Source organism: Salvelinus fontinalis, chromosome 34 (assembly GCF_029448725.1).
Source record: "Salvelinus fontinalis isolate EN_2023a chromosome 34, ASM2944872v1, whole genome shotgun sequence".
Classification (NCBI taxonomy): domain Eukaryota; kingdom Metazoa; phylum Chordata; class Actinopteri; order Salmoniformes; family Salmonidae; genus Salvelinus; species Salvelinus fontinalis.
This window is the reverse complement of record NC_074698.1, coordinates 2,929,040-2,950,996: the sequence shown is the minus strand read 5'-3', so window position 1 is coordinate 2,950,996 and position 21,957 is coordinate 2,929,040. Positions and strand designations below refer to the sequence as shown.

The window sequence follows — 21,957 nt, the reverse complement described above, 5'->3', positions numbered from 1 at the left end:
TGGTCTAGGAAGAAAAAGGAAATTAATTCAGAGATCAGTGGAGGGTGATGCTGTGGACATTGTCAAATTGTGCCAGACTCTCTTCTTGTATCAGCTCAGCTCCTTTTGAAGATGCATATTTAGTTACAGGTAGATGTTGGGCAAATGGCCCAGCTAATGGCACCCAATTTCTGATATGGCCTGGTTAAAAGTAGTGCACTTCATAGGGAATAGGGTGCCATTTGGGATGCCGCTTTTTCTGTACACACTCTCTGCAGCATCAGTAGTCAATGCATACATATTAATGATATACTGTTGAAATGAATTAAGAATGGATTGAACCCAGCCATGGGGATGTTATTTATTCAATGAATAACATTATAATTTAGTCTAATAGCGCAATATTCAATGTAAGCCTGACATCCCCAGAGAGAAGGTTTGTATGTTAGAGGAGTTAAGGGTACTTTGAAATACTATATATGAAAATGGTCTCATTTAAATAAATTAAAATGGACCTTTCACTGACATCAGAAATCCTCATATCTGAATTATTGTCCTGAAAGGGAACTTTTTGATACAAGGTCATCTTCAGTTTGATGTAAACTGATCTTGGTTATCTTACCATTATTTCATGCTGAATTCTGCAGATCAGAGTGACTGAGTGGAACGTGTCTTCTCTTTGTCCACCCTCTGTCACATTATGTTATTGCCATGGTAATCTGTCCATGGTGAATCCTGCCCCTTCCCTTCTCAATGACCTCCATGTTGTCTCCTACCCAGTTGAGGCGATTTGTCACACGTCCATTTGTGGCTTTCTTTTTGAAGGTCATGTTTACCTGTCTTACAAGAGCCAGGTGCTGTCTGTCATTCAAGGCTGAAAGAAACCCTAATAATGACATGCGCCATCACAACTGAGATACTCGTGCGATCGTCGATCCTTCTATGGTACGTCTCCTTGAATTATCAAACATCTATGGTGTATTGCTGGCCACTTAGCGCCTGAGGTTAATTTAACAAAAACTATTTTGTAAGGATGGAGGCAGTGTTGCTGTTGTTGAGTTCAGGGGTTTATGTAAAAGCATCAGCTGTGTATATCTTGCGGACTGACTGTGCCCACTGCCCAAAGCAACAACCAAAGCATGAACAATGTGTTATTCTTGGTCTGTTTCTGCATGAGCAACACCTGACTGTCCTAATCGGTCTGATAACCTGTGCAGCCTGCCCCGGTGTGCGGACAATAGCCGGCTAAGGCCTGGCCAGGCAAGGGTCTAATGTGAGCTGACTGCCATTGCTTTGTGTTCTCTCCACGGCCGCTGGGCAGGTGAACCATACAATCTCAAATTGATAATTGTTCAGATTCGTAATTGTTTGGCAGTACTGTCCCTTCTGTACCCTGAGATCTAGATTTTATTGTGTTTTTATTAAGCAAAATTGTACATTTTCTTGTTCGTTTTCTATCGATGTCATGGGGTCGTTCAGTCACAGGGTGGTTGTTCTGTATAGTGGCCATATCTATACACTGCTGCACTTTGAGCCTCTATGGCAGGGGATGGCAACAGGCGGCAGGTGGGCCCAAACATTTTGGTTTGTTTTTGGTCCAAAAAAAGCTTTACAGTCACCATATACAGTTATTCTGGAGTTTTTCCTTCATTGTGGTCGTTGGGGACCCCATTTTCTTATGGATTAGGACTACAGTCGTGGCCAAAAGTTTTGAGAATGATACAAATGCATATTTCTATGCGTATGGAACATTTGTGGGATCTTTTGTTTCAGCTCATGAAACATGGGACTGTCACGATCGTCAGGAGAAAGAGAGGAGGACCAAGGCGCAGCGTAATAACAATACATCTTCCTTTTTAATGAAGACGAAACAAACACTTTTACAAACTAACAAAACAACGAACATGAAGCTATACAAAACAAATAAGTGCAGACACTGGCAACTTACACATAGACAATTACCGACAACCTACCTAATGGCTATGGCTGCCTAAATATGGCTCCCAATCAGAGACAACGATAGACAGCTGTCTCTAATTGAGAACCAATCTAGGCAACCATAGACTTACATAAACACCTACACTGAACACAACCACATGAACTCTACAAACACCCCCTAGACAATACAAACACCCTAGACGAGACAAAAACACACAAACATCCCCCATGTCACACCCTGACCTAACTAAAATAATAAAGAAAAACAAAGATAACTAAGGCCAGGGCGTGACAGGGACCAACACTTTACATGTTGCGTTTATATTTTTATTGAGTATATAAAGTCGTGGCCAAAAGTTTTGTTGAATGACACAAATATTAATTTCCACAAAGTTTGCTGCCTCAGTGTCTTTAGATATTTTTGTCAGATGTTACTATGGAATACTGAAGTATAATTACAAGCATTTCATAAGTGTCAAAGGCTTTTATTGACAAGTACATGAAGTTGATGCAAAGAGTCAATATTTGCAGTGTTGAACCTTCTTTTTCAAGACCTCTACAATCCGCCCTGGCATGCTGTCAATTATCTTCTGGGCCACATCCTGACTGGTTGGCAGCCCATTGTTGCATAATCAATGCTTGGAGTTTGTCAGAATTTGTGGGGTTTTGTTTTTCCACAAGCCTCTTGATGATTGACCACAAGTTATCAGTGGGATTAAGGTCTGGGGAGTTTCCTGGCCATGGACCCAAAATATCGATGTTTTGTTCCCCGAGCCACTTAGTTATCACTTTTGCCTTATGGCAAGGTGCTCCATCATGCTGGAAAAGGCATTGTTCGTCACCAAACTGTTCCTGGATGGTTGGGAGAAGTTGCTCTCGGAGGATGTGTTGGTACCATTCTTTATTCATGGCTGTGTTCTTAGGCAAAATTGTGAGTGAGCCCACTCCCTTGGCTGAGAAGCAACCCCACACATGAATAGTCTCAGGATGCTTTACTGTTGGCATGACTGATGGTAGCGCTCACCTTGTCTTCTTTTTCGGATGCCCCAAACAATCGGAAAGGGGATTCATCAGATAAAATGACTTTACCCCAGTCCTCAGCAGTCCAATCCCTGTACCTTTTGCAGAATATCAGTCTGTCCCTGATGTTTTTCCTGGAGAGAAGTGGCTTCTTTGCTGCCCTTCTTGACACCAGGACATCCTCCAAAAGTCTTCGCCTCACTGTCTGTGCAGATGCACTCACAACTGCCTGCTGCCATTCCTGAACAAGCTCTGTACTGGTGGTGCCCCGATCCCGCAGCTGAATCAACTTTAGGAGATGGTCCTGGCTCTTGCTGGACTTTCTTGGGCGCCCTGAAGCCTTCTTCACGACAATTGAACCGCTCTCCTTGAAGTTCTTGATGATCCGATAAATCGTTGATTTAGGTGCAATCTTACTGGAAGCAATATCCTTGCCTGTGAAGCCCTTTTTGTGCAAAAAAATTATGATGACATGTGTTTCCTTGCAGGCAACCATGATTGCAGAGGAAGAACAATGATTCCAAGCACCACCCTATTTTGAAGCTTCCAGTCTGTTATTCGAACTCAATCAGCATGACAGAGTGATCTTCAGCCTTGTCCTCGTCAACACTCACACCTGTGTTAACGAGATAATCGCTGACATGATGTCAGCTGGTCCTTTTGTGGCAGGGCTGAAATGCAGTGGAAATGTTTTTTGGGGATTCAGTTCATTTGCATGGCAAAGAGGGACTTTGCAATTAATTGCAATTCATCTGATCACTCTTCACAACATTCTGTACTATATGCAAATTGCCATCATACAAACTGAGGCAGCAGACTTTGTGAAAATGTATATTTGTGTCATTCTCAAAACTTTTAGCCACGACTGTACAACGTCTCCAGGTCATATTATTTGATAATTAGCCACTAAAAATCTGGATTGTGGATCTTTTGAGAATCTCAAAAATGTCTGGCTATATTGTGATGTGAAAATGCTGTCTCACTAAACCGTCCAGGGGAAGTAGCAGGCAGTGTAGAGTAGATATATGGTTATGTTAAATATGGAAGCAATGTCAAGAAGAGGTCAGTTCTAATTAGCAATTCAATCATTTCTTTTTAATTATACATTCTACTGCTGGGAGTGGAGCTGAGGCATGTACAAATTAGTTGGTTTCTACTGAAGAGTGGTAGCCTGGATCCAGATCTGTTTGTACTGTCTTGCCAAATCATATGGTCACAATGACCATAGGAGTTGGCAAGACAGCATAAACAGATCTAGGACCAGGCTAGAAAGATTGGGTCTGTCTGACTCATAGAATTTTGCTCTGACTGACATCCTGTATTAGGATTCAGAGCATCGTGGACCAGGACCAACCAGGCTGTTTTTCTGTAGTGGTAGCCTATTGAAGGTGGGCTGGCTGTCTGCCGAGGAATTTTTGCTCAGGCAGCTGTACAGTGGGAGGAATCCGACTGTTGACACCTAACACCCTCTCTCGTCTCAGAGGATACTAGTAGAGCTGTCTAGACATAGCATAGTAGCACAGCATAGCACCCCTTTGGAAATATAGACAGCCTAACACACAATGGGTGGATCCCTGAACCATGGCTCTTTCCTTGTGACTTTATTTTCTTCCTAATGACAAGTTATTCTGGAAAGAGATTAATTTACATCAAAAGTGAGCCTGAAAAAATCTCAACAGCCTGCCTTGTCTCTAAACAAGGACTGCCAGCAAACAATACTTAAATATATCGATTGACTTGCTATATAGTTTTCAGTTTGGCTAGGATACTCACAGTTCATATACAACTTTCCTGCCCTTAGTAATGGATGAAATTCTGCTCCTTGGGAAATTGGATGTTTTGAAAGGCTTTCAGTAAGAAACCATATCGAATCCTTTGTCGACTGGCATTTAAAGCTAAGTCCCCTCATTATTTTCTGTTTATACTGCATTATCTCACATCTGTTAAGTGGTCTTCCACATTTTAATCTGGATTATGTTTGAGAACAGTTGACTAATTTGGCATGTACACCTATTTGCCACACATACCCATTTTAGAAAATGTCCGAAGATAATTTTCTTGCATATTCCCAAAATACAGTTGACAGAGTGTTGACAACATATTTTGTAAAGAAAGAATGACACAAAAAGACTGATAAGAGAATAACCCATTTTAGTTGACGCTCTTATCCAGAGCAATTTACAGGAGCAATGAGGGTACGTGCCTTGTTCAAGGCTACATCTAAAGGTTTTTCACCTAGTTGGCTCAGGGATTCAAAACAGCGACCTTTCAGTTACTGGCCCAAGACTCGTACATGCCGCCTTATGACATTGCAATGAAAATACAAATGAGTTGCAGGAAGTTATGATCACAATAATGTTGTCAGTTTCTCAACTACTGCTTCTCGGTGTGAGGTTGAGTGAGCTACATTGTCGTATAACCATCATGATATCTTTCCTTGATATATTATGTTAGGTTAACGCATGATCAGCCATAAGTAAATCATGAGATACTGACATTGTACAAGGTTGTTGATTTACAGTTGAAGTCGGGAGTTTACATACACCTTAGCCAAATCCAGGGCAACAGCAAAGGACATTGTGAAGATGCTGGAGGCAACAGGTACAAAAGTATCTATAGCAACAGTTAAACAAGTCCTAAATCGACATAACCTGAAAGGCTGCTCAGCAAGGAAGAAGCCACTGCTCCAAACCCGCCATAAAAAAGCCAGACTATGGTTTGCAACTGCACATCTGGACAAATATCGTACTTTTTGGAGAAATTTCCTCTGGTCTGATGAAACGAAAATAGAACTGTTTGGCCATAATGACCATAGTTATGTTTGGAGGAAAAAGGGGGAGGCTTGCAAGCCGAAGAACACCATCCCAACCGTGACGCACGGTGGTGCCAGCATCATGTTGTGAGGGTGCTTTGCTGCAGTAGGAACTGGTGCACTTCACAAAATAGATGGCATCATGAGGCAGGAAAATTATGTGGATATATTGAAGCAACATCTCAAGACATCAGTCAGGAAGTTGTAGCTTGGTTGCAAATGGGTGGTTGAAAAATGAGTTTCAATGACTTCAACCTAAGTGTATGTAAACTTCCGACTTCAGCTGTATGTCAGTGCCATATACTGTATGGAGATACAGTATGAAAGGCTCTGTGTATGTAATTCACCTCCACATGATAGTTTCTCTAGCTACTCCTCTTAATCCTCTCACTGACCACATACAGTACAAGCCAATGTGATGTCCCAGTCCAGCTTTAAACATCTTGGCTAGGCTGCAGAGATCTACAACATCTGGACATGATGACCAAGTTGTATTACTGCATCCCAGCAACCTGCCCGTGGCCTCACTCTGATCATAGATTAGTGTAACCAGATCGTGCATTTGTGTTTTTTCCCTTCCAGCAGCTGTTTGATTCAGATACCACTCTTTTGCTCATTGTGCTATGAGTGCCTGAACACCATATAGATTCAACAATCTTCCGTGACTAATGTAATGACTATGTAACACAAAAACGTTTGATACCATTAATATGTACTAGCCGGTGTTTTGTGTGGGTGCGGGTGAACGTGTTCTTGGATGATTGTCATGGTAACACATTTCCGCATTTCAGCCTGTTGTGTTGACGTTAGGTTCTGTGGATTCGTGACTGTAAACTATGGAAATATCGGTAATTTACACGCCACTCAGTTGTGGTGAAATCTTGTGATTTTGTTCGATTGTTCACCACTTCCTTGTGCAAATGAGCAGAAACAATTACTGTTACCCAGGAATGAAAAGCAATGACACCTTAATGATATGGTTCACTGTTCATAATTACAGATCAGAAATTACTATTGGCTTCATATGGAAAAGGATGACACCGGTAAAAAAAAAAAAGCGGGGACTTTGTGTTAACTCTGAGTTGATTGTAACAGTTATTTTTCTACTTTATCAATCAGAAATTGTGCCATCTGTTTGTTGATGTGTCTTATCCTGTTTTCTCATATCAAGTGTATGTAGTGTCCTCTCCTTTCTCCTCTGTGATAATCAAGGGGACTAGCCTCTTGTCCACTGGGATCCTGCCTCTCAAGGCGATCACAGTAGGGGGAACTGTTTGTGGACTTTGGCTTGAAACGTGGAACTGTGTTTTCCTGTTCTAGAACAGCCTTGATGTGTCCTGTGAGGCTGTGATTCCACACGGAACAATGCTCTGCACCAGGGCCAACACGGTCTAAATGGTGGATGGGTTTCCTCTCTGGGGACACTCAGCAGTAGTTTATAACACTTGGAAATCATCCATTATTAACATATCAACCTGGGTGTACTGTACTGTCAACCTGCTGCTGAGGAAGTGTACATCTTTTTGATTGAATCGAAACCATGACACGTGTAATGACAAGCTAAGTAACAACAAGCTAAGCTATCATCGCTTGCTGAGTTAGTAAGAAACGTATACGCATGATACGACAACAGCACCAAACCATTGACTTTCTAAGCTAACAATTCATGCTGGCTATTAGTGGATAGTGGAACTCTAGTTATTCTGAAATGCCTTGCTAAAGATCCCAATGTTACACATGAAGTGCTTTCGGGGCCCTTCTTGTGTGTAACTAAAGGTAGCTTATTTTGTCTCGCCTTGTAGGTGGTAGGGTTCAAGCTGAAAGACATTCAAAGTTGTAACCCAACTTTATGGACCCCTAAAAACCTTCACACACCATATAACTCTCCCTCCGGGCCCTGGTAGACAACAGAGGCCTGAGAGAGACCCTCTCTACTGATGTGCGCCAGCTGTGGATTCCCCTCTCTTTCCCTCTCTGCACTCTCTCTCTTTCTCTCTGTCTCTCCTCTCCCCTCCATGTGCAGCCTGAGGAAGTCCCTCATGATGACTTCCAGCTGGTGTATGCGAGTAGGAAGGAGGTGGAGGTGATTTGGTTAGATTTATCTCCTCTTAACTCTATCCTCGCCCTTGATACCTCTACCTCAAACCCTTTGTGTTTCATTTGGGTTACGAGCAAGTCTCCTTAGATCAAAATGTTTCCAAGGAGGTTTGACCTTGCTCATAGGAGAAGGACAGACTGGGATTGTGACACGTCAGTCTTCCATCCTATCCGCCCTCTCAGGAAACTCCCCGAAACAGCTTTACAAAGCTGTCCAGATTGATGAAGCCCTTATGGGAAAAAAACAAAACATGATTTCACGTGTGAAATTTCCACATGTTTTGCACATGCAACAATTTATTTCATAATGTTATTATTATTATTGTAAATAATTATAAAACCATGTGGCTTTGGAAAACTTCACTTGTGATGCTATTTCACATGAGGTTTCACATGTGGATTTTCACGTGATCACAAATTTTGGATTCATGGATAAAAATGTCAACATGATGCCCTACAAACAAAAGGTTGTTAGGAAGCCCCAGGGAACGTCATAGAATAGCTGCAGTGTTCCTCACTTACATATGACACATTTTAACAATGTGTATGTTTATTTACACAGTAATTATTACTCAACGTCCTCACTTGGGGTTTGAACTCACAACCTCTTGGTTCACAGCATTCCGAGCATTCCGATTTCACCTATATTCCGACACTTTGGACCTCAAAGTAAATCTCAGCTTTGTATAATACACTCAAAAAAGTGATTATATTTATCATAGTGATTCAGGAGTAACATTAAAACAGAATAATATGCCCCACCAACATTAGACATCTATACTATTTTAGTTATATATATCAGTTAATCTGACTATTCTCTCATCATTGATTTTATTTACAAACATTGTAGTAGAACATATATTATGATAAGGTTTGGCTTGGAAAGGTTTTTTCGCCTGATTTGAGACAGCGGATGTGTTGTGCACCGAAGTCCACAAGCGAAGGGCAAAGGTGAGAGAAGGAGAGTGCGTAGATGCGAGAAGCAGTTATACCGCGAACAAAAATGATCATGCTGTTTGTATGTGGCTGCTATGAAAGTGAACTGTGTTTGCGTGTGATCAAGTGTGTATTCATTTCGCCCGTTTCTATTGAAAAACGTTTCTTAAACGGAAGCAAGCCTACAGTATGTTGTAAACTTTCATTCATAGGCTAAGTTAGGTTGTAGCAACCTCATGATGGTCATAGGGAAGTTTGCGTATCATGTAGTAGCCTAAACCTATCGATGTCACATTGAGCTGGGTGAATGGAATATGAATGACAGTCATATTCTGTAATAGAAATAAGGCCATGCTCATTTTAAATGTCACCGACCGCAAATGTCACTCATTCACACCCCCTGAACCTCATCATTAGTAACTCGCACGTATGCTTGAATACGTTTGTGCATCATGTCTGGGGAGGCTAAAGAAAGAAAGTGTGTGAACATTGAATAACAGCTGATTTCTATTCAAATAGCCTACAGTACCTCAATCGGCAAAATCACTCATTTATATTGAGCTGTGTAGTGTGAGAGAGGTGTGAAGTGCCTAGATGAGATTTGGCCCGTAGCCAGAATGAGATGGCTCAGATCAGATCGTGGTAGGTAATGTGTGTGTTAAAGCAATGGAATGGAAATGAGCCTACTGTACATACAGGAAGAGCTGGCTGTGAGAAAACATGGAAATGGGACGTTATTGGAATGCAGGAATACTTATCTTCCTATTCCAAGGCCACCCTGCTGCTCGGCTTCCCTCAGCCTTTCCTGAATACCCATCTGCAGAGGGAGGAAAGGAAGGAGGGAGAGAGTGATAGAGAGAGAGGGAGGTGGGAAAAATGGAGAGGTACCAGAGGGGGAGGGGGAGGGGGAGGGGGAGAGAGAGGGGTACCAGAGAGGGAGGGCGGGAGAGAGAGGGAGGGGGGGCTATTCTCATTGACGAAAGTTGAAGGAGAGGCACCGCAACAAGATTTAAATTGGCATAATATGTACATACACTTTTCAATTTATACATCACACCTTTGCCTTACCTTTCGTTGTAGCTGGCAACATGACATTCTTGCTCTGCTGATCCAATTTACCGTAAACATCACAGTAGCCACTAGCCAGTAACCAAGTGTAATAGAGTTAAGAATGTGCCAGAAACTCACTCCAGAGCTAGCTGGAAATGTTGCGGACGGAGCCGTCCGATCAGTACCGTTTAGGTGTCTCAAACTGTTGGTACGTTGTCAAGGAGGGCGGCCACGTGTGTTGCGAAGCAGAGGATCACTGGTTCGAGACCAGTACGGGGCAATTGGACAGTGGAGGAAGCTAAGCACACTGATTCCCGCAAGCAACTTTTCATCTAAAACATAACACTATTACACTCTTGAATAACGCAACAATTCACAACCATATGCAAACAACGAAAGGGTTGTATTTCTTGTTAATCATTTCAGATGAAATTGCAATAAAACAAGTCTCAAATATAATGAACCTGTCTATACATTTCAGTTGTTTCATAAACATTAAACATTATTGTGCTATTGCTATTTTTACTGCACCAGTGTCGGGCTCAACGAGACAATTCTGTTTATATTGCCCTGCTTGGAGAGGGGCGAGTGTCGTGCACAACTTCAGGAGGTTGCGGTCGAGACGTGACGGGGTTTGCAAGTTTACATTACAGTAATAAGTCCATTCTCAGGATTTTGTTTGATACCTCTCGAGCATCTCCTTCAACTTTCATCACTGTAAAAAGGACCAACGTGATCGGTACCAGAGAGGGTGGTGGGAAAGATAGCGAGAGAGAGGGGGGTACTGTAAAGCCAGTTCAGTGGCAGGTTTAAAATGACATTTAATTGGCATCTCATTGTATTTCCTGCCATGATTTCAGCCTTTTAGCTCTTGGCGTTCTTTCCCCAAATATCAAGGAGGCACTCTCAACAACCGCAGCTTGCTGCATTGGCACAATAAATAATATTCTAGCACTATTTGGTGGACCACCAACAACCTACTGAAGTCACAGAGGAACCGTTTTTGTAATGTGGGCACGTAGAGGAATTGAGTACCAGTTCATGCAATGTGATTTCCCTTAATAGCTTCATGTGGGTTGTTGTGTTTGTTGATTCATGTTGTATGTTAATTATGGAGATGATATCATCTTCTCGGTATGCCACCATCACTGGGCCTTGTCCTCCGCGCCAGATGGAGCTGCCAAGCGACCCATTTTCCCATCATTCTTTTCTGGGGACACCTCATAGTATCCATAGCAACATGCATCAACTGAGCCATTGACCCATTTAGAATCAAAATAGTTTTCTCAGGGACTCTTTAGGAGCATGTGAAAATGTGAACTGGGTTTTCTCAAGGACTCTTTGGAGCATGTGGAAATGTGAACTTGGTTCTATGAAGGATTCTCTCTGTAGCATGTGAAAATGTGAACTGGGCCAATCAATGGTCGTGTGAATGGGCTAGGGCACACACACACACACACACACACACACACACACACACACACACACACACACACACACACACACACACACACACACACACACACACACACACACACACACACACACACACACACACACACACACACACACTACTCTGAGAAGCACATAGTGTTAGTGTTACCCCCTACAGAGTTCGTATCACAGTATGTTGAGAAAGAGTCTATCACAGCCAATAAAATCAACTGTTAATTGCAACATTTCTGTCAATAGACCTTGGACTGTGTGTGTGTGATCTCATGATCACGAGAGAGGATGTTTTCCATGGAATATATTCTTGAACTCAATAACTAGAATTGTTCTGAACAGCTCATGAGGAGTATGCCTGTATGATCCAGGTCATCACCATGGGTACTAGAAAGCACATGGTCATTGCAGTGGAATCAGCCAACCATTCTGTCCCTCCAGACAGTTTGGCTTGGGTTTGGAGGATCAATCGATTCTGATGGCAAAAGTCCCAGCATGTCCTAATATGGTTCGGGCACTAGACCCCTAAACTCTATTAAATGCTTTTTTGATCTCATGGTTAACAACGATGAGTCATCATGCCCTATCAGCTGAGAACTAGAACACCTGAACAGAGAAACGCTTGCCCTGTCATTTACTTAATGTAGTGCGAGATGACACTTGAATTTGTTATATAAGAACAACACATTTCCTATCGTTAGCTCCAAGGGAACTTAGAACCTACAACCCAACTATATGTGAAAAAGCAGAACAATCTGTGTGCTCTCAGATTGCAATAAGAGTTCATTGTGGAACTTGTACGATGGCCGACAAGTTTAGCATCCAACTTTTAATCAAAACCAAACAATACTTTTGTGCATTCATTGCAAGTTATCCTGTAGGTTTCTGAGGATAATAATAATTTAATAATCCTTGTTCCTGTCTCTCCACAGAGGTGCTCGTCAGAGTCCAGGTGTTTGACAACAGTGACCTTTCACCTCTGGCAGAGACTGCAGTGGATGTTTATGGGAACCAGTCTACCTTGGCATCTAGCAAGGCTGGCAAAGATGGCGTCGTCATGGTCACCTTCCTGTACCGCCCTGGCACCTGGGTCATTGTCACGGCAACAAAACAGGGCTTTGTCACTAACTCCGCCCCCTGGCATGCCAGCCGCATCCCCTGTGAGTATTGTGTTTCATCCCTAACTATCACACTACTTTGTGCGGTCACGTTAACTTCATCCTCACAAAGTTATATTTTAAATACTGATGGCTAAACTATGCAAGTAATGGATGAATTACAATAATAATTACCAGAATCCTTTGGGACATTTGATGGAATCAGAGGCCAGGATGCCATCATAAAGGAATGTCCAACAAGCCGTCTCTGCCGATCTGTCCTCTGTGGGGTGTGGACAGTCCTACCCAGTTGTTGTTTAACCTCAAATTCCCCACCCCATTTCCCCTCCATTGCCTCCTCCTCTCTGGGTCCACTGCCAGGGTGTTACCCCTGCGTTGGCACACCCCAGATGACTCCCACCGTCTGCAGTATATCTGTCTCCACCCGCCCACCCCATCTAACCCAGTTGTTGCTGTAGTTATATCCCACCCTCTGAGCTGCAAATTCATCCGTAAGGGAAAGAGCTGTCCTGTCGGCACCAGCGGCTGGAAGCCACTTAGCTGTTAGGGCTGGCCTACTTTTAGCATTAGGGCCAAAAAGTGACAGGAGTCCGGACCTGTATGAATTGTATGTTGTCCTCCACCATCCACCTTTAAGACTTAAGTAACCCCACGGCTGCATCATGGGTCCTGGTCAAAAGTAGTACACTATGTAGGGAATAGGGTGCCGTTTGGGATGCAGCACCATGTCTGTGGTGTTTTTTTTTTTTAAGTGTCTCCTCTCTGACATGGCACTGGTTCTTGAGGGTAGAATTGCATGGATGCCAATGCCATCATGACATGGATGGGGCTGTGACGATTTTTTAATAACCGTGTAAATCGCCGATGCATAGCTGGGAGCCCTGAAGACCGCAATGAAAAGAAAATAACCATCATAACTGTTTTAATATCATAAAATAATAAAAAAATCATTCAAATCAATTTCATGTTCAAGTCGACAAACTTTACCCAAAAGCAGCAAAGTAAAAGTAATCCTGGTTTACATCTAACAGCCTATCTAAGGACAAACGAGAGGAAGACAAACGAGCCAGTTTTATCATTTTGTGTTGTGGAACAAACAGCTAACTGAAGACGGGATGGCCGGGCAATCAAAAAGAAGACACGCGAGGTAAGGTTGGGCGCTATCCAGATTTTCATACGTCATACGTTTCTGTACCATACCGCTTAGATTTGTTATAGTTATACATAACTTATAAGCAGTGGTGTAAACCATACTGTTTTTCTAAATATCCCGGGTATACGATTTAAACTGTACATCGCTCAAGCCTACTGGGCAGTATCCAGATTTTCATACTCTTATACCGTTTCTGTACCATACCAGGGTATATGGTATTACTGAATGTCCAAACAAGGAGTGCTATAAAAAAACATATACTTTATATATATATATTATTAAAAAACAATTTTGGCAACAGGAATCTTTATTCAGGCGAGGTTTGAATGTCTCTGCTGTAACAAAGAAGCTTGATCTTGACATCTAGTCATTTAGCTAGCAAGGTAGCTAACCAAATGCATAGCTGGTGCCCTGAGCTGGATATAATTTATTTGACACATCTTCGATTTCTTATACTTATACTTCATTTATAGAGTGCTTAATTTGACCCGGATCCTGCCGGAACAGATTTTACTTAGTTTGTTCCGGCACCTATTTGCCAGGATCCGGTACCTCTCACGGCATGATGTATAACTTTTTTCACAGTTCGCACTATAAACATTCTAATAAAAGTGATCAGAGTTTAGTCAAGTTGCCTCCTCGTTATTTCTTCCCCCAGAAAAACCATCATGTCAAAGCGCAGGGATCCTTCTGTGTAATCACCCTATCCTGACACACTGATTACAGACCTGCGCTCATATTTCCACATGGAGGTTATGGGGAGGGCCGGTGAGGTAAGCAACTGATCTTGACACAGGTCTTGGTAGTGGTGATGAGCTAGTGAAGAGGTCCCTATGTAATCTCGTCACTTAGCCTAGGCTAGTCATCTTCCTACTGAATATGAAACAAAAAAAATGGATTAAAAAAGACAAATCAAGTTTGATGAAATTTTGAAGTAAAAAAAATCAAGAGAAAGATGGTGAATCGAACACGAAACAAGCCGGGGAACTGTCAGTGCCAGAGGAGAGGAGTGAGGGGCAAACTGCTCCTGATTGCGATGCCTTAGCTAGCAGCGCTGCTAATCCCACCTGTTCAGCACCACCACTGGCACCTCCACTAGATAGTAGGCCTACTAGCGAGTCAGACTCGGTGGGAGAGGGGGACGGGGAGCTGGACAGTGAATCTACTGATGAAGTGCTCAGGGCAGGTGCAGTTTGGACGGAAGCTCAGTTCACGAGCAGGCAAACGTATAACCCCTGGCTTTTCATGCAAAATTCAAAGCTGGGCTGTAAAACATGCAAAAAGGTACAGTAGGGAACTTGGGTCCAGAAAAGACAGGAGGGATTAAATTAGCAAAAGAGTAGGTTGAATACACAGTAACGTCCTCTGCCGCCGACATAAAAAAAAACACGTTTTTGAACATACCTGAACCAAGGTGCATTTGGTGGTAGCAAGCATTGTAGACAAGGCTAATGAGGGTACCTAGGTTATAGTTACAATTCAAAATAGAAAAATAGACGCTACTGCCAGAATCTTCCGAACAAGGAGTCTAAGCGTCATGGTTTTGAGCAAGAAACTGACTGTTAGGAGTTAAATGGAATTGACATGGGTAGAGTCACTGTGGGAGATTTTGAAAACTAAGGTAGGAACACATTTTCCCTTCACAAACTTGTTCTGTACTGTGAAGTTAATCTGAAAATGCGTGTCATACTTCGTGGTGATTTAATTGAGTCCTCTGTAATCAATGCATGGACGTAACCCTCCATCCTTCTTGGCCACGAAGAAGAAACCAGCCGACGCAGGAGAAGTGGATGTGCGGATGAAACCTTGTTGGAGCGACTCTTGGATGTAATCCTCCATGGCCTGGGCCTCAGCCACCGACAGAGGATAGATGCGTCTGCGCGGAGACGTTGAACCCGCAAGCAGGTCGATGGCACCGTCCCAGGGGCGATGAGGAGGAAGATAGGTGGCGCGGGTCTTGAAGAATACCTCGTGCAGGTCCTGGTATACCTCCGGGATGTTGGGCTGAAGTGCAACCGCAGGACTCTCAACTTACGTGGAACCACAGGGAATGGGATTTGGGTGACCAGTCCGATTCTCATCCTCGACCATGAGATTTTGGGGTCATGGTGTTGAAGCCAAGGGAGGCCGAGGATGATCTGGTGCACTGGTAATGAAGAAGGGGATGTTCTCCTGATGAATGTACTCCACGGTGAGGGTGAGTGGTTGGGTGATGTGTGTAATGGTTCCGGATCCTTGTGGCCGACTATCGAGGGCTTGAACCGGGAAAGGAGAGGATAGTGGGTATGAGATGATGTTGAGAGAGGAGGCAAGGGTCTGGTCAATAAAGTTCCCTGCGACACCAGAATCCACTAATGCTGTAGACAGTACATGAGGGACAGTCAACTAGTGTGATGGACACCAAAAAGAGTTTAGCAGAGAGTGATGAAGATGGAATACTCACTCTTTCACCAGGAGGTGGAAGATCACGTGACCGTCCCTCTGGCCTTGTGGATCCCATATTAGGAAGTGCTGGACATCGCTGGAGCTGGTGCCCTCATTGACCACAACACAGACAGAGCCCCAGCTGTCTCCGTCTTCATCGCTCCGCTGCGGGGATGCTTGTGACCCCTTCCTCCATGGGTTCAGGCTCTGATCGAGTGTTCACTGAGGGAGGGAGAGAAGTGATGAGAATACCGACACTCCCGAAGAAGGTTATCCAGACGGATGGCCATCGCAATGAGTGCGTCCAAGGAGAGCTTGTCGTCTCGACAGGTCATTTCCGTCTGGACCTCTTCGCGCAGACCTCTTCTGAATAGCGTACGAAGCGCTGGCTCATTCCATCCTCTGGATGCTGCTACTGTCCGGAAGGTGAGCGTGTACTCTACAGCCGTCTGGTCCCCCTGTCGTAATTGGAGTAGGGGCTCACCCCCCCCTCTGCCCTCCAGGGGGTGATCGAAGACACATTTAAACAGACCCATGAACCCCTCATAAGAATCTAGCCCCTCCTCTCCTCTCTGCCAGACGGTCGTGGCCCATTCCAATGCCCACCCAGTCAGCGTGATGCCAGGTGACTTCGAATGCTGGAGGGGAAGAGCGGGAGTAGACGTGACACTGGTACCTCAGAGCCCCCCGGATAACGCCCTCTCTCGCACTCACTATGTGTTCCGGGACCGCCCAATTTACAAATTCAGCAGTGTACGTGCACCCCAACCTCTGATCCCAGGGTTGGGTTCAATTACATTATAAATTCAGTTAATTCAGGAAGTAAAGTTTAAGTTAGTATTGAAATATAAAGTTGGCGTTGGAATATAAGTTTCCTTCCTGAATTGACTGAATTGAAAAAGAATACTCCCAAACCCTGTTTAATCCCTTCACTGATCTGGCTCCTTACCTTAGACGGTGGTGGGAATATTTCCTCTTGTTTTGTCGTAATTCATACCTCATGCCATTTGAGTTGATCATGTTCCGAAAGCATCTGTTGTCACTCGAACAGCCGGGCGGATTGATCCAGCACACATTTCTTGTTGATAGTCTCTCTTGAGACCTCCAAGCTTTTAAAAGGCCAATAAGCTTTTAACTGCCATTCATTTGCGGGCGGAGAGCTGCTTCAGAAGGGATGTAGCGTTACTGTAGCTCTTTCCTCCGTTACACCAACCGCAGCACAGCTCCTTTTTGTTCCAACGCTTTTTTTTACCTGCTCTCTCTGATCCTGTAGCCTACATTCAATAACATATGGTCATAATGATTGAATGAGAAACAATGTTCATCCAAGTGGTAAACCTCTTTCTTGTATTTTTGGCTTTATTTTTGTTTTCTGTTTTTGTGTTTCTTTTTGTGTTTCTCCTTTTCACAAACCTTTTTAACTGCTCTTCCGTTTCACGCCGCGTTTGTCCCCAGCCGTTGTTGTCTCTGTCAACAAGTTCTCTGCACAGAGCACACACACTGTCAGCAGACTTAACTTTGTAATTATGGGTATACAGAAATAGACAAACTTCAATGTTCCCAAGTTATCCCCCTGGGCCCTGCCTATTACCCCAATGAAGTTTCCACGGATTCTGGAATCATTCTGAAGTGAACTGGATTGATTAAACTATCTTAATTTGGAATATATTTCATCATCTATTTATTCTCTATAGGTCAATACTATAATCCTATTCTATTTAATTGCAGTATATCCATTTAAATTCCTGAGCCGTTTTAATAAGGCACTGTATGGGAAATTGGAGAGGGCTGCAGAGTGCTGACAACACAACAGAATAATGTCTTTGATGATTGTGATAATGAGAATCCACTCGGTCTGTTTGCATTTCACAAACTTTATAGACACTTTTTAAGCCATTATGACATTGCAGAAATCTGAAGAGGGATGCTAGCCTGGTCCCAGATCTGTTTATATAGTCAACTCATATGATCGTTATCATAGGGTAGGATTTGGCAAGACAGCACAAACGTATCTGGGACCAAGCTGGAGATATACCGCCGTTTTGTCCCTATCACAATAACTACCATATGTGTGTAAACACAAGTTAAACAATACCTATGTGTAAGCTGTTAATGTACTATAACCATGACACAACAATCTGAGAGAGGATGTGGGTCGGCCCTGCATCCTTTGTCCCTTATGCTTTCAAACCCAAAACGCCTTCCCCCTTTGAGAGATGTCTCTTTAACAGTCTCCGTCTGGAGTGTTCTGTTCATCACTGACTATGTTTGACCCTCTATTCTCCTTGCATATTCTATTATCGTCGGTCTAAGAGAAACAGCCCGGCTAGGCCATCCCCTCCAGCCCTTCCATAATCTGTGGTTGTCATGCAAGTCCCAGGGATGGATGACTCACTGCAATCACTGATACAGTGCCTTGCAAATGTATTCACCTCCTTTGCGTTTTTCCTATTTTGTTGTTTTACAACCTGTAATTTAAATATATTTTTATTTGGTTTTCATGTAGTGGACATACACAAAATAGTCCAAATTGGTGAAGTGAAATGAAAAAATGTATTTATTTTTGGGGGAAAAAACGGAAAAGTGGTGCGGGCATATGTGACCACCCCCTTTGCTAAGAAGCCCCTAAATAAGATCTGGTGCAACCAGTTACCTTCAGAAGTCACATAATTAATTAAATAAAGTCCACCCGTGTGCAATCTAAGTGTCACATGATCTGTCACGTGATCTCAGTATATATACACCTGTTCTGAAAGGCCCCAGAGTCTGCAACAGCACTAAGCAAGGGGCACCACCAAGCAAGCGGCACCATGAAGACCAAGGAGCTCTCCAAACAGGTCAGGGACAAAGTTGTGGAGAAGTACAGATCAGGGTTGGGTTATAGAAAAATATCATAAACTTTGATCATCCCACGGAGCATTATTAAAATCTTAATTTTTTTTAAAAAATGGAACGAATATGGCACCACAATAAACCTGCCAAGAGAGGGCCGCCCACTAAAAATCACGGACCGGGCAAGGAGGGCATTAATCAGAGAGGCAATAAAGAGCTGCAAAGCTCCACAGCGGAGATTGGAGTATCTGTCCATAGGACCACTTTAAGCCGTACACTCCACAGAGCTGGGCTTTACGGAAGAGTGGCCAGAAAAAAGCCATTGCTTAAAGAAAAAAATAAGCAAACATGTTTGGTGTTCGCCAAAAGGCATGTGGGAGACTCCCCAAACATATGTAAGAAGGTACTCTGACTAAAATTTAGCATTTTTGGTCATCAAGGAAAACGCTATGTCTGGCACAAACCCAACACCTCTCATCACCCTGAGAACACCATCCCCACAGTGAAGCATGGTGATGGCAGCATCATGCTGTGGGGATGTTTTTCATCGGTAGGGACTGGGAAACTTTATTCAATTAAATTCTTTAAGAATTTAGGGAATGATGGATGACACTAAATACAGAGAAATTCTTGAGGGAAACCTGTTTCAGTCTTCCAGAGATTTGAGACTCAATCCAATTGAGAATCTGTGGTATGACTTAGAGATTGCTGTACACCAGCAGGAACCCATCCAATTTTAAGGAGCCTTGAAGAATGAGCAAATATCCCAGTGGCTAGATGTGCCAAGCTAATAGAGACATATCTCAATAGAGGGGGGGGGGGGGGGCGAATTAGTTATGCACGCTCAAGTTTTCTGTTTTTTGTCTTATTTCTTGTTTGTTTCACAATAAAACATATTTTGCATCTTCAAAGTGGTAGGCATGTTGTGTAAATCAAGTGATACAAACCCCCCAAAAATCTATTTTAATTCCAGGTTGTAAGGCAACAAAATAGGAAAAATGCCAAGGGGGGTGAATACTTTCGAAAGGCACTGTATGTTTCATTGTGCAACGAGACGAGGTGCCTCTTGCTCACAGCTCTGATTGACTTAGCTGATGTCAGCGGGCCAAACCTGAACTGGACACATCCTGGAAGGATGGATGATACAACTGATGTCTCGGAGGCATTTTAGCATTGTTTTATTGTAATGTTGACTCTCTGTCCCCTAATGTGGATTCTCGCTCTCTCTCACTTTTCCATTTCCATCTGTCTTTCCTCCCCATCCCCCTTTCCTTCTCCCCTGTGTCAAATGCACCCACTTTTTTTTATCCCTCTGCCACAGTCTTTTCTGGCTCTAGCTCTGGCTCTTGTCTCTCCCCACATCTGTTCCCCAGGCCCAATGCTGTATATGCTCTGCTCTGACAAGCAGTCACCTTTCCTTCTTTCTGCTTCCCATGGTGGAGAATATTAAGCACTTTGGGATCTGTGTGTGTGCGTGTGGGATCACTGAGTGTGTGTGTGTGGTGTGCGTGTGTCCGTTTGCAATCTGTGTGTGTGCGTGAGAGAAAGGGGGGAATGTCCCAGTAATCTCAGTTAAAGCATCGTCTATGAACCTGAGGTGGTGTAACCTGCCAGGCTCACTCTAACAGTAGCTCTTAGCTCTTGGGAAGCATCCACCCACTCGACGGGCATACTCATACAGCCTAATAATTCAAGCTGCAGGGAACGGTGTAAACACTGCATGCTGCATCAACATTCTTTCTAAACCACAGTGACTTTAATACAGACATCTGCACACAAAGCTTTCCCTTTATGGAGTGATCAGCATTTAACGTAGAGTACACAGTCAAGCTGTAGATATATTGTGCATCAAATAAAATAAATCATGATCATTTTAATTATTGTATTTTTAGCTCTTGCAGAATGCATCAAGCAAATGACAACTGTATACCAATTGACTGATGCAGATGAGTGTGCACCTGGTTTTACTGTGAGGATCTGTGCAACAACAAAATTCACAAAAAGCGTGAAAAATGTTTTGAGTCCTTGAGTACATGATGTCTCCGCTGCTGCCTTATGCACACAGACTTGTAGCTCAGGGGGTACATCAGTAGCAGCAACACCTTGCTTTTTCTCAATAACAGATGGGCATTAGCCTGGATTAACCCAGACTGAACACTGTTCTCAATGGTGCATTTAGGGTTCAGTCTGGTTAAACCAGGCTAGAGAGGCACTGGGCACTGCAGCTTACTCCAGCCAACATGATAATGTGTCCTGGAGAGTAGCCATCACTTGCTACAGCTTCAGAGTGTCCAGACAGCCCAAGGCTTTACTGGTCAGTGGGTATAGTCAGATCCCACATTCAGGAGAAAACAATGTCCAAATGCCACACAGTTGAGTTGTCATTCAATAACCTTACTCTACTTCAGTGGTTCCCACACTATGGGGCTCGAGGGGCACCCCAAAACTCAGTCCTGCTTTCAACTTACTATCACAAGTTGTCCGTATGTAGCCAAACGTAGCTGCTGCTCATTCCGTTTGCTCGAAAATTGATAAATGGTTAAAAAAGTAAGGCCCGCATCCATAGAGACACATGCAACCTCTACTGGTAGTACTGCTACTACCAGCAATACTACAACCTGCACCTGTCAATGACCCAAGTTGTTCTGCTCCCACGAGCACATCCAATGCAATCATCAGTAATTCTACTTTTGTTGCTAGCCGAGCTAGCATGGACACTGACAGTTGTGAATCTGATGCAGCCGAAGAGCTGCTGCCCCCTTACCTGGGAAAGCACCGAACAACAGACAGGGACGTTGAACCATCGAAGTGGCGCAAATATGATGAGAACTACATTGATTTGGGGCTCATTTATATTTGGAGTAGTGCCTTTCCCCGGCCACAGTGCGTTATATGTGCAAAAGTACTATCTCACAACTCGATGAAACCTTCACTCTTGGGCAGACATTTAGAAACGAAACATGCCAATTTGAAAAATAAGCCATGGATGTTGTTTGAGCGAGAATTAAGACGACTTTCGAGTAGTAAGTCATGTATAAAAGCAGCAGATACCATTAATAAGAAGGGCTAGAAGCGTCTTATATGGTGAGCTACTGAGTGGCTAAGACAGGCAAGCCCCATACTATTGTGGAGGACTTAATTCTTCCTGCTGC

At 43.4% G+C, this 21,957-nt stretch overlaps 1 protein-coding gene across 1 annotated transcript in view; it reads left to right on the top strand.

Moving 5' to 3' along the window:
* LOC129832867 (protein FAM171A2-like) overlaps window positions 1-21,957 on the top strand; it is a 76,313-nt gene that overhangs the window by 3,875 nt on the left and 50,481 nt on the right. Inside the window, exon 2 of the mRNA XM_055896942.1 lies at window positions 12,211-12,438. Coding sequence (XP_055752917.1) covers window positions 12,211-12,438 — 228 coding nt within the window. The remainder of the gene's footprint in view (window positions 1-12,210; window positions 12,439-21,957) is intronic.